The 12,544-nt window shown below is 44.3% G+C and overlaps 1 protein-coding gene across 1 annotated transcript in view; it reads left to right on the top strand.

Moving 5' to 3' along the window:
• Positions 1–147: 147 nt before the first annotated feature.
• Positions 148–12,544, top strand: part of NGEF (neuronal guanine nucleotide exchange factor) — a 20,483-nt gene continuing 8,086 nt past the window's right edge. The window contains exons 1-5 of the mRNA XM_009708359.1: positions 148–420; positions 7,608–7,768; positions 7,993–8,145; positions 10,153–10,282; positions 11,064–11,138. Of these exons, the coding sequence (XP_009706661.1) occupies positions 7,611–7,768; positions 7,993–8,145; positions 10,153–10,282; positions 11,064–11,138 (516 nt within the window). The 5' untranslated portion in view covers positions 148–420; positions 7,608–7,610. The remainder of the gene's footprint in view (positions 421–7,607; positions 7,769–7,992; positions 8,146–10,152; positions 10,283–11,063; positions 11,139–12,544) is intronic.

Genomic DNA, 12,544 nt, shown 5'->3' with positions numbered 1-12,544 from the left:
GTAATTGGCCTTTTTGATCAGCACAGAAGGGATCTCTCTCACCTCTGCTGAGGTGAACTAACACAAAACAAATATCCTTTCCGACAACATGTTTCCACTCTCTTGTTTAGCTGTAATCTCTCAGACCTGTTATGTTGCCTCCTAGGGCTCTTGTATCAGGAATATCGAGATAAATCTACACGCCAGGAGATTGAAACCAGACGACTGCAGGATTCACAGACAGACCCTGAGGAGAGTTCACCCAGCGAGGAAACCCCATCTGAAGCAGAACCTACAAGTACAACTGAAAACAAAGCTCCACCACAAATCAGTTTGCTGAGGAACTCCAACTCCAGGTTCAACTTATGGCAGGATCTTCCCGAAATCCGGAGCAGCGGGGTTCTCAGCATCCTCCAGCCAGATGAGATCAAGCTGCAGGAGGTAATGGGGGAAGGTGGAGTTTTTCTTAACTGAGTTGCTGCTTAAAAGAATAAGAGTGAATTAAGTCAAATGATCAAGATTTAAAAATGAAAAGCTTCTTATAGCAGTCACAGACAAGCCTTGCCTTGCTGAGTACTTTTCTGTGTTGCACTGGTAACACCACTCACTCTTTTTTTGAAACTACGGATGTTGTTCTGTACGCTACTGCTGGTGGACGTTTCTGTAGCAAAAAAGAGCGATCTTTTCCCTTTTCCAATTGAGCATTAGGAGCAACTTACAAAGGAAGAGGGATAATGAAGAGGCTTTTGCAATAGAGCTTTTGGTTCTCAGTGCACATTAATCTTCTTCTGAAGTTACTAGCAGGATACATACTTTCCACCAGCAATCTTAGAAGAATCCAACTGTTAACTGTAATCTCTTTTAAATATGATGGCATTAATAGAAAGGGAAGAGAAAGAGATTGATAAACTTCATTAATTTTTAAACATTGTTACTTGGAGTCTTATGCAAAACAATAAAAAACAATGACAGGTATATTGGCGTTTTAGCCATACAGTGCAGTGACATCACTGTTTGAGAGTCATACGCTGTTGATTTATAGGGCTGCATCAAACAGTGAAAGGAGTAGGTGGGGGTAGCTACCACAATTAATTAAAACATCAGTCACACAACAATTTACAACTGGTTGCTATTTTGGATAGGGTGGGAAGCGTGAGTACTCTTTGTCAATGCAGAGCACTGCATTCATAGCCAGGAGTGGAGGTGAACAAGCCTTGTTTAGCGTGTGGTGTGCGTTGTAATACGAGGAATGGGCCTTCAAAGGCTTCATCCTGCGAGTCCTGCTATGCTCCTGCACCAGTATTGCTTCTAGTGAGACCGTTGTGGCAGTGTATCTGTTCAGCCCTGGCTCATGAGATTGTACCCAAAGGGCTGAAGAACATCGCAGGGTGTGAGCAGTTCCCCCTTAGTTTACTTGGATTTGCACAGTCAACATTCACGAATCCCTTGTGTTTACAGTGCTGCCCTTGTCCTGGCCAAGGCTGCAATGTCACTGTTACACTGGAAAGGCTCGTGGGGTGTGACGGGCTGGGCTGTGTTACTTACACCCTTGGTGGAAAGGACCAGTATTTATCCAGGGTTGCTTGGGCTTGCAAGCACAGGCCGTTAGTGTGTCAGGGTTACAGCTGAAGGTGACTAAAATGGTTTGTTGCTTTTCCATGTTCTTCTTCTGCACTGGTTATTTCCATATCTGATTTGTTCTGTTTACCTGGCAAAACACGGTGCTTCTAACTGCCAGCGTTACAAACACAATCTGGCATCTGAAAAATTACAAGCTTTTCTTTTTCCTTCTGCTTCAAAATGAAGAGTCTTTTACAGAGAAACATTTGCTTAAAAGTTTGCATTATAGATTTCAAAACCTGCCATTTCTGTTGAGTTATGCTCATTACCCGTAGGTGTTTTAAGGAGAAAATCTCTGTGCTGCTAAACCCCAACATTAAGTGTGCTAAATTTTCTTCTCTCTGCTTAAATAAAGCAGATGGAGATGGGACAGCGCTGCCTTAAAGAAGTGCTGTGCTTTATCAGAGCTGAAATTTTCTTCCTGTTTGTTCTGGGATTAGCACAGTAAGAGATTATAAAATTGCTCAAAGCCAGAAAGCTGTGAAATTGGCTGAACATTGAATAGATAAAGTGGAGAATTTGCTTTGTGAGGAGAGTCAAGGACAGAAAACAAGGAGGGATGGAGAAATCACTGAGGCAATTAAAGAGATGATGTTGAATTCAGCCTTGCTATGAGGAAGCACTGCTTGCTCCTGCAGTGATGGAACTGTGCTTACGTTGGATATGAATTGGGAGTGTGAGCTGTACATGAGGGCTTGATTAAGGGACAGTAAAGTGTTCAGCTTCATGAAGGAGAATTGGAGGAATTTACCTGAAGTACAGGGCAGCAGAAATTGTGGAGTAAATGTCTTAAGGACAAAATCGTACCTTTCTGACCCATTTTATCTTCAAAGCTGTGGTAAACACAGGGACGAGAAAAGCTTGCAGCTCTTCAGCCAGGAAAGGTGGAACAAGAGGATTATTTAGACCACAGGGAGGAATACCAGTAGACAAATGGAAAGAAAGTTGAAGCAAACACCCCTGTTCACAGCTGAGGGAGGGAACACTACCATAGCTGTGATGGAGCAGGCCTTAAACAGTCAGAGAAAAAGTTGTTCATCTGCAGTAATCTGCTAAATGAAAAAGAGACAAGAACAAGAGGAGGAATCTGGTCTTTGTTGTTGGCAATGACAGAAAATGACTAAGCTGGTTATCAATACAAGATAAAAAACAAGTAACAGGTGTTTTTCAAGCATCGAACCAAGAAAGTTGACTGGAAAAGGCCAGAAAATGGAGTTTTGGGAAGGAAAAAAAAACCCACAAACCAAAAAACCCAAAACCCACATCTACCCCACAGCAATTTCGGGGGGAAAAAAAAATAAAATAGTTGCAGCATGGCCCATTAGCCCTGGGAACTTAAACAGAATTCAGACAGTGATGGCCTCTGCCACACCGGTCTTTTTCATCTGAAGTGAATGTGAGAATAGCAAGATATAAAACAAAAACTGGAAGTGTCACAAAAAATGTGGGTGCAAATGCAGAAAAAGGAAGAACAAAAGAAAAAGCAAAAGACATGTTACAGACCACAGAGGTCAGGGAAATAGGAAAATTATGTGCTACTCGAATAATTACCAGAAATGACTATGTTCTTGATAGGGTAGTTTTAATTGTCCAGACATCTGTTGGGCATAAAACACACCACCACATGAATCACCAAGGGCTTTCTTTTAACTATCTAGAAAATGTAATGATGCAAGAAGAACAAGCCAAAAGAAATGCTTGTTTGGGTTCTGACATGGAGTCAATGTGGAGGAAATGACAGGCAACATGTACATAGCAGGAAGAACAAGTGACTAAAGAGAAAACACACTCCTTGTATTACATGTGATTTAGGTTAAAGTAAGTTCTGTCACCAAAGTACTATGCTCTGAAAAGGTAGTGATCCAGAGATTAGAAGAAACGATATTTAATCAGTGAAACTTCTTTCAGCATGAACCTTAAATTAGATACTGGTATGGCCTTTTTGTGGAGTGGCTCCCGTTTCTTCCTCTTTCCCAGTTCAGTTCTCTACCTTTCAGTTCGTCCTTGTTTTATTTACTATATAGTTTCTTCATTTTGTCCTTTCCTGCTCGCTAAGTGTATTGACTTTCCGTGTTCATCTTCTGTGTTTGAGGAGATTCCAAGCTGAGTGGAACTCACCCCAAACAATTTACTAATAAAAATAGTTTAGCAAAGTATTCTCAATCTTTGAACTGAACCATTTTTGCTGAGATGTATGAGCTTTCATAACGTTTTTGCCAGGGATTATTTGGATTCAGGTCACTTTGGTGTTAGAAAAAAGGGCAGAGACAGAGTATCTGCACCATGTGTTATGGTGTGAATTTAGATCAGAGAGTTGCTGCTCTGAAAATACTCTTTGCTCCAGCAAAAGAGGGACTTGAAGCTGATTGTGTGCACTGGTCACATGTGTGTGGAGGAAGATTGTGTTTGACAGGTAGGCAGTCTTTCTCTCTTGTTCTGTTTTCACAAAAAAAGTCCAGAAAATACTTAATTTCCTTTCCTTCTTTGAGCAAACCTTAGATTTCAAACCTCCAGAGAGCTCTCATGCTGGACTTACTGCACTTCTAGCAGGTGGATGTCCGACTGGCCCTGGGAAGGCAACCAGGCCTGAGAGCTGATCACAGCCAGTGCTGTGGCATTGAATCAGAAGAACATCCCTCCTAGACTAGACCAGAATTCCCCCTTCTTATCTGGTGGTTTACATGAAGAGCAGGGCCACTGGGAACAGGTATTTCCAATCCAAAACACCATATTGTCTCCATAGGAATTAGTAAGATTACTTACTCTTGTCTGTGGGGACTCTTAATTTTTCTCCTTTTTTATCTTCTACATTTCCTTCTTTCTTAGGCTTCACTTCTCTTTTCCTTTTTCAATCTCTCTGCCAAAACATAAGCAATGAAAACAATTAGCATAGCTTTTATGTGACTGTGAGATTTCATGAAGTTAATGACCCAGAGGACTGATGGAACAGTGTCGGTCATGAGATAGTTTCAGACTATTTGTAGCCTCAGGAAGATAGTATTACATCAGTTGACATTTAGTTCAAATTTTTTCCTAGTTATTTTTGCAATTCTGAGACCAGAAGCTTGTGCTCTTTTTTCTAGTGACTGCTTAGAGCTAGCAAAGTTCAGTTACTCCACAGAGGTCACATCATCGCATCGCATGGTTGGATGTTTGGTGCCAGTTTAGGAGGTTTGCAGCTCATACTTACCATTCAAAAGGGATACAGCAGTCCGGGCTGCTAGGAGCAAGTACTTTGGGTCTGCAGAGGACCAGCTGGATCTCCAAAGTAAATTAAGAAACTTGTGCCTTGCACATGCTGTGAACACTTCCAAAACCTTGTCCTGATCAGTAGAGATGTTCTTTACTTTCTTACTTTTTCTCCTTTAAATCAGAACCCTGTGCATTGATATTATCACTATAGATTTCATTATTTCTTTAGTATGGCTTGCACTCTGCACATGCCCATGCAGGTCTAGCACCCCCCGCTATGGTGAACAGCAAACACACACAAATTAATTTCTCCACACATAGGCAGAAGGGCTTCTGCAGATCAGGAAGCAGCCTTCTAAATGAAGTAAATTGTCTGAGCATTTAAAGGCTGTCATAGAATGGCAGGTCTTGATCTTGGCTCTCAAGGCCATCCCGCAATCAAACCTGGCAGGAAAAAATTCCGGGCTTGGAGCATCTGGAGAGCTGCAGTGCAAAATAACTGGTGGTATCAATCCCCAGGATACCTGGAAGGGACAGGCTGTCCCAGCACATCCTGTCTTATTCTTGGTTGTTTCTTTACCTATTTCCACTTCTCCTCTCATTTATCAAACAAAAAGGGACAGTTAAAGCTGTAAGAGGTGCATTTAGGACCTAGCCGGTCATACAGGGAGAGAGGTCCTCTCTCAGGTTCGCCAGGTGCCCTGGTGAAGCTGTTGGGAGAAGCTGAGCTGACACTCTTCCACTTTTCTCACTGGGAATCTGGCCTTGAAAAAACAAAAACCCAAACATCCTCTTATTCCTTAAACATCAGCTGTTCTGCATACACTGACCAAGTACGATCATTTCCACCCGCACCTTTCGTTCTGTCTCCCTGCTGGGGGCTGTGCAGGCACAGCCTCTTTCTCTGGTGCAGGAAAGGACCACCTGTTTGACTGAACTGCCTACTGGGAATATTGCCTAGGCTACCAACCCCAGAAAGAGCTGAAACGTCACTTCAACTGGTATTTTAGCAGTTGTGGATTGAGTAACAGTCCCTCCTTGTTGTGCCCATCGTCCCAGATCTCGGACTGCAGCACAGTGTCAGGAATACAACCCAGGTCTCTGTACCCCAGCTTCTTCTGTGATGCATAGTGATATTTCCAGGAAAAGGCCAAAAACTGATCAGCAGACACTTTAAAATAATTTCTTTAAAAAGAAAAAAAAAATCATTAAAAAGTAACCCCCAAAAAAAGAACAACCAAGCCACAAGAGAGACCTCCACCTAATTTGGAAGACATTTTTCCATATGCACAGCACAAAAAACACTGCATGTACCTGCTGCTCTGTTGGATCTCCTTGACTCTAGCTGGGCCCCTGCCACCTCTGAGTGCCAGCAGAGCTCAGGGGCTTGCACTCGCACTGCCTGGCCAGCTCCCACCCTCGCCAGGGTGCAGCAGAGGAGCTGTGGGCAGTTAAGGAGCTTGGGCTCAAGGGTCGAAGCAGCTTTATGTTCAAAGAAGCTAGACTTTCACCGAACTACCAAAAGGTTCCTCTTTCAGTAGCAGCAGCATGGGCCAGTCCCAGGACAAGGAGCCCAAGATGCACCTTCATCAAGAGATGTCTGAAGGATCTAATGATTTTTCACAGTGTTGAAGCCCTTGTGAGAGTCTCAATTTAATCTTACTTCAACTGACAGGTTCAGTAGTTGTGTAAATAATCATCTTTTTTATCTACCTCTGAACAAAGGCAACCAAGACTTGCCCGGAGAGTAAGAGAGCTCTGTGTGGTAATAGTGGACTGTCTTGCGGTATCTGCTGTAGGCAGAAGGCTTTATATCCTCATCTCATTAAATCATTTTTTATCTCTGAACCAAACCACCAATTTGTCTTTCTGCTTCCCCAGACCACTTCCCTAGCCTGTGGAAGCCAGGTTTTGCTCCAGAGTTTTCTCTTCTAACAGGAGAAGCAAGAGCTGAAATTCAAGAGATTATTTATGACTTATGGTAATAGTTAGGGACTACTGTGTCTTGTCTGAGTCCTTGGTGAATTGGGTCAGAAAAGTATACGGCCAAGGAGCCTTGAACTGTGAGGCTGTATTTCCTTTGGGTCAGAGAAGGCACAGGGCCTTGGAGCACCACAGCTGTGTATTTGTATTAGCTCTGCCCCGAGGAGCACATGTTGCATGCTGGGACTGCAGTGTGCTGGGTGCTGTACATCCCAGCCCCTGCACCACGGCTTTTCTAAAAGAGCGTAGATGGTGCAAGGAGACCCTCCTGAGCGGCACAATAAGCCACAGAGAGCAGAGCGACAAGCCAGCGCTGTCATGATCAGCAGGGGGTTGGAAGGCGTATGGGGGCTGCCAAGGAGAACTCCCCGAAAGGGAGATGGAAGCGTAGGACTGTGACAAGTGGGCATATAGGGGGCCGGTTCCTGGAGCAGCCTCAGGTCAAGACTGAGTGACACTGGGAAGGAAGGAGGGGGCCCATGAAGTGCTCTTATGCGTGCCTGTGCACAAAATCAGACTGCTTATATATAATGAGAGAGGTAGTTCTGCTGGAGAGATTTAATGGGAGAAAATGTGGGCAAACAACTTAGGAGAGAGACAGGAGGCACCAGGGCTGATGGTTGAGGTAGGAAGTCTTCCCCGTTCGAGTCACTGTCCTATGTAACACATGGCAAATGCCATTGTGGGCTTACCTTTTGCTGTACTCTGGGCCTGGAGGGTGGGTGCAAGGTCCGTGACGGTGTGCAGCACAGATGTTCTCATTAATGCTGTACGTGCCTCTCTCTAGAAGTAGAAGGCACCTGCTGATTTCCTTCTTTGGGATTCTCCCCCAGGCCATGTTTGAGCTGGTTACTTCTGAAGCCTCATATTACAAGAGTCTGAATCTGCTGGTGTCTCACTTCATGGAGAACGAACGTCTGAAAAAGATCTTACACCAGTCTGAGGCACACATCCTCTTCTCCAACGTCCTGGATGTCATGGCTGTTAGTGAGCGGTAAGATAACTACTGCTGCTGGATTTTTGTCCAGCTGAACGGCATCGCTTTAGCTATCCTCATTTGTAGAGGGATGGAGGAGCTGACTAGGGGCAGTCTGTTGCCCACCCTCTTTTCAAAGAGCCTGTGGACACATTCATTGCTTTGAACCCCAAGGGCTTCTTCGGGGAATTACCTGGGACAGACAGGTCGCAATTAATATGAGCACTGGGTTTTTCATCTAGCTTCCTGTTGGACCTCGAGCAGCGGGTGGAGGAGAATATTGTGATCTCGGATGTGTGCGATATTGTCTACCAGCATACGGTTAATCACTTCTCTGTGTACATCACCTACGTCTCCAACCAGACCTACCAGGAAAGAGCTTACAAGCAGCTTCTGTGAGTTCCAGTGCTTGACGCTAAATTATTTTGCAAAATTATATAGGCCATGGATTTAGCTGTAATTTTGATGTTTGGGAGAAAGGGCTAGATAGTACAGAATCAAGATTTTCCACTTCACTGATTTTTCACTGCACCTATAAAAAGAAAACACAGTTAACAGGCTTTATAGTAAAGGTGGGGTGATATAGTATGCAGGCAACATACCAAGTAAATTCAGAGCCAGCAGTTCCCAACTGTGGGAAATATTTATGTGTACATGGGGACAGATGCTTGTGAAATTTATGGTTTTTTAAACTGCAAGTAGAAGCAAGAGATTGAAAGGCCATGAATGTAATACAGACCTCTGATGACAAGAACAGTTTCTCAGCAAGGCATTTGACATTGCCAAAGTTGAGAACTAATTTTTTTTTCAGAATAACAAAATTTTCTTAGAAGGAGGAAAAAAAGGCACTATTTTTTTCCACATTCTGGGGTTACACACAGAGATGTTACCTAGGCCTGAGGATATAATCCAAGATTATTTCTGCAGTATTTTTCAAGTTTAGCAAGTCTTTTGGTCCAGTAGGAATTCTCTTACAGCAGCTCAAATCAAAGAGTACCCTACAAGCTTGTCTTTGTAACTAAAGAAAAATTAATTCTCCTGCTCAATGCCCCGGATTCTTTCAGGACAGCCCGTTGCACATGCTGCGCTGTATTTCCTCCCCGTAGCAGCAGCTGGTTCAGGAGAGTCTAACAAGCCCTAATCCTTTTCTTTCTCTGCTTTCCAGCTTTTGAGGCAAAAACCCCCCCAACACTTTAAGGGGCCTCTGTTGAGTTTGGCCAACTGTTCTCTCCAAAAGGACTGTATTGCAGGGTTTCCTTCAGTCAGAGGTGAGGCATATAGCTGCAAAATATAAACAGTTTGCCTAGAGCCATTAGCTAAACACTCAGAAGTGAAGCAGCAATAGGCTGGATTACTTGAGCTTGAAAAGGACCTGTTGGAGACAGAGGCATGCCTAGACAGGAATTGAGAGGGCAGCATGTTTTTTCATTTGCGGAAGAACATAAAGCAAATTGAAAAGAACAGACTCCCTTCCACAGGCTCCTAGCTAGCACCAGAATTTTGCAGCACTTGGCTGAACTTGAAGCCTGAGGTGTGTCACAGTTCCCCCATTTGGCTGTTCCTCAGATGCGCACAGGTCCATTCTGCTGTGGCTCTGGTGAGTCACACCAGCACACAAGTACCTGCTGCAGCAGGCAGAAACGCTTACAGTGCCTTCTCTTGGATGTTGCGAGTCACACACAGTAAAGACAGGTTTCACACAGTTAGCAATCTCTTCACATCCACGCTGTTTCTGCTAGCCAAGATTCCAGCAGTGTTAAGTCTTCCTCAGAGCCCCGCAGTTGCCAGGAAGCGTTGTCTTTGACTATGGCAGCTGGGGCTTGGGAGGCTGCTCTGTGCAGCCATGTCCGTGGCCCAGCAATGCCCTCATCTGCTGTAAACACCATCAGGGAAGGCCCAGGCATGGCCCCTGCCCTTCTCAGGCCAGATAATGATTTCCATCCTCCGGTTAAGCCCCCAGGAGTAGCCAAGCTTGAGCTGTTTTATGGCTTGTCTTGTTCTTATGACTATGTGAATTTCACCTTGTCACAGAGTTCCAACTGTGTAAAAAATATATAATTATGCCTCTGACTCATCTACTTGGACACACACCCCATTCACACACACCCACACACACAGCATATGCTGCTGAGCTAGATGTGCTAACACATGTGAACACTACCATGGCTCGTACATTAAAAGTCTATTTTTTCCCTCCCCCAACACTATAAATAGTTCTAGATTTAAACTAAAATACACCTAGAAGCATTCAGTTCCCTCCTCCCCTCTTCTCTCTTACTGGGAGAGGCCAGGCAGATGCTGTCTCTGGGACTAAGCTGCTTTTGGGTCACCAGCCACGTACCAGAGTCTCGGGCAGGGCAGCACTCAAAGCCCTCACCTTCTTTCTCTCTCTCCCCCCTCAGCCAGGACAAGCCAGCTTTCCGGGAAGTGATCTCACAGCTGGAGCTGGATCCCAAGTGCAAAGGCCTGTCCTTTTCTTCCTTCCTTATTCTGCCATTTCAAAGGATCACTCGGCTCAAGCTGCTGGTGCAGGTAGAGTTTTGCTCTTCTCTCCCTCCTGAGTTCTTCTGGATCAGTCTTGGAATTTTCCTTTCCAGCAGTTGTGAATGAGGCTTAGATACAGCCACGGTCAACTCTAGAGCTAGATGAAGGCTCTCCATAGAGTTAGACATTCTCAACAACTATGGAAAAAAGATTTCAGTCACTCAGACCATCGCCAAATTAGCATTGAAGTTGCCAGATAGCTTTTATTGAACAAAAGAGTTGAGGAGGAACTTTGATGAGCTGCTAGAAGGGGTAGCAACAGTCCAGTAACCCAGCTGCTTGATGGTTAGGATGCCGACACACAGATGCACTGTGCAGAACAGCTGCAGGACATGGAAATGCTCCATGTATGAAACCCTACATCATGGTGGCTTGGTCCACATTGTCAGCCATCTTCCTCCTGTGCTTTTGCCAGCTTGTCTAAATACTGCTGGAGGACATGGTTCTAGGGATGAGGAAACAGCTCAGTCCCAAATGGCCTTATCCCACTGGGATTACGGATAACACTATCTGTTAGTGCCAGCTCTAGCTATTTTTATTTATTCATTTCTTTTTATAAAATAGGAGTCTGCCTGCTATGGGTCTTTTAGATATAAGGTCTGATGGGAACAGGTTTTAATGAGAAAGAGGAACTAAGAGGTGAGAGTCGCTGTACTCTGTCACCTATCCTGTAATTAGGCTGATGGCCAGAAATAACTTGGAGGCAAGCAAAGACCTTTCTGTGCTGCCAAATTTGGATCAGAGTTAACAAGCCTTTCTTCCCCTGCAGAATATTTTGAAGAAAGTGGAAGAGAAGTCTGACAGGGAATCCACTGCCCTGGATGCACATAAAGAGCTAGAAACAGTAAGTTTGAATGAGCTAACTGACAGCCATTAAAATTAAACCATCATGCTCATTCCCCTCCCCCTCCCCCCCCAAAAAAAAAGACCTAGAAACTACATTCACTCCTGGAGCTGTCCCTTTGAATCCTGTCACTGTGTTTCAAGAGTAATTTTTATTTTCTCCTGAAGCCTTCCTTGCTCGCAAAGATGGACTAATCTAGCAGCACTGAGATGCCAGTGATGAGGAATCCCTTGCTAACAACAGATGTGTCTGTTTCCGCCGTAGGAAAGGGCAGAAAGAATGTTTTCCCTTGGGTTCTTCAAGAACACAAATTGTTTTTGCAGATACCTGAAGGTGATGGATCCCACTGAGAGATGTAATTAGCTGCAACAGGCAGTAGAGTACAACTGTGTCAGGTTTCCTCCGATACAGCACACTTCTTCCTCTGACCTAGAATAACAGTTTCTTAATGAGGTACTCAAGCCTCCTTTTAGCCTTCTTCCCTGAAGCTGGTAGGTAGGCGTGAAGTTCAGTTTTGCTAGTTACTGCTGCGTACAAAACACCGGAAGACAGTGGGATACTTTCCATCTGAGCTGTTCCTGACATGGTCAGACAGGGTGATCCCACCTCCAAGCTACGTGTCTGAATGGTCTGGATGTAGCTGGCAGCTACGTGGGCTGGGACAGAGTGTTTGAAGCCTTCTCCATCAGGAGCTTGGAACATCTCTTGAATCATGCAGTTCAGTATAAGTATTTGAAGTTGAAAACTGTGCTAGAACCTCAGTCTGAGATACCGTTGCAGCTTCTGACTGAAATACTAGAACAAAGTGGGCTCTTGCATTTGCCCTGAACTGGTTTAGGAAGTGTACACTTTGGAGATCGGTGGGGATAAAGATAGAGGCCTTAGCAATGAAGAATGTTGTACATTAAGTTAGTACTTGCGAGGGTCCCTCATGCTGTATCTGGTAGTCAATTGTTTCTCCATTGGTCAAAAGCCTGAGGAAGGCTGTTCCTGTAGTATGCAGATGACTACAACTGCTGATGGAAAAATGCACTTTTTATATTCAGCTGTGACTCACATGATCAATTTTGTAACTCCCTTTGCATGGTAACTTATCGATAAGTGTTTAAGTTTAGATGCCTAATGTCCAGCTAGGTACAGGCATCACAACAGAGATCACCTGGTGCTTATTTCCTCTGTAGGTGTCCCGTTTGATCTCATCACTGTTTCAATTGCTGTTATTCTGGTGGATTTTTGAGTAGCAGAAACAGAGCACAAAGTGGAGCTTGTTGTCCAAAGTAATTTTTCTACCTAGCCAGTTCTCAAGAGAGTTGGCCCTTATGAAACAGCCAGTGGCATCGAGGTTAAGGCCCCTGTAACAGGGTAGTGCCTGCGTGTCGGTTGTGGTTTATCAGTTAAAAGTCTGT

Source organism: Cariama cristata, unplaced genomic scaffold (genome assembly GCF_000690535.1).
Source record: "Cariama cristata isolate BGI_N322 unplaced genomic scaffold, ASM69053v1 scaffold12789, whole genome shotgun sequence".
Classification (NCBI taxonomy): domain Eukaryota; kingdom Metazoa; phylum Chordata; class Aves; order Cariamiformes; family Cariamidae; genus Cariama; species Cariama cristata.
Note: the sequence above shows the minus strand (reverse complement) of the source record. Positions and strands in the feature narration are given on the sequence as shown.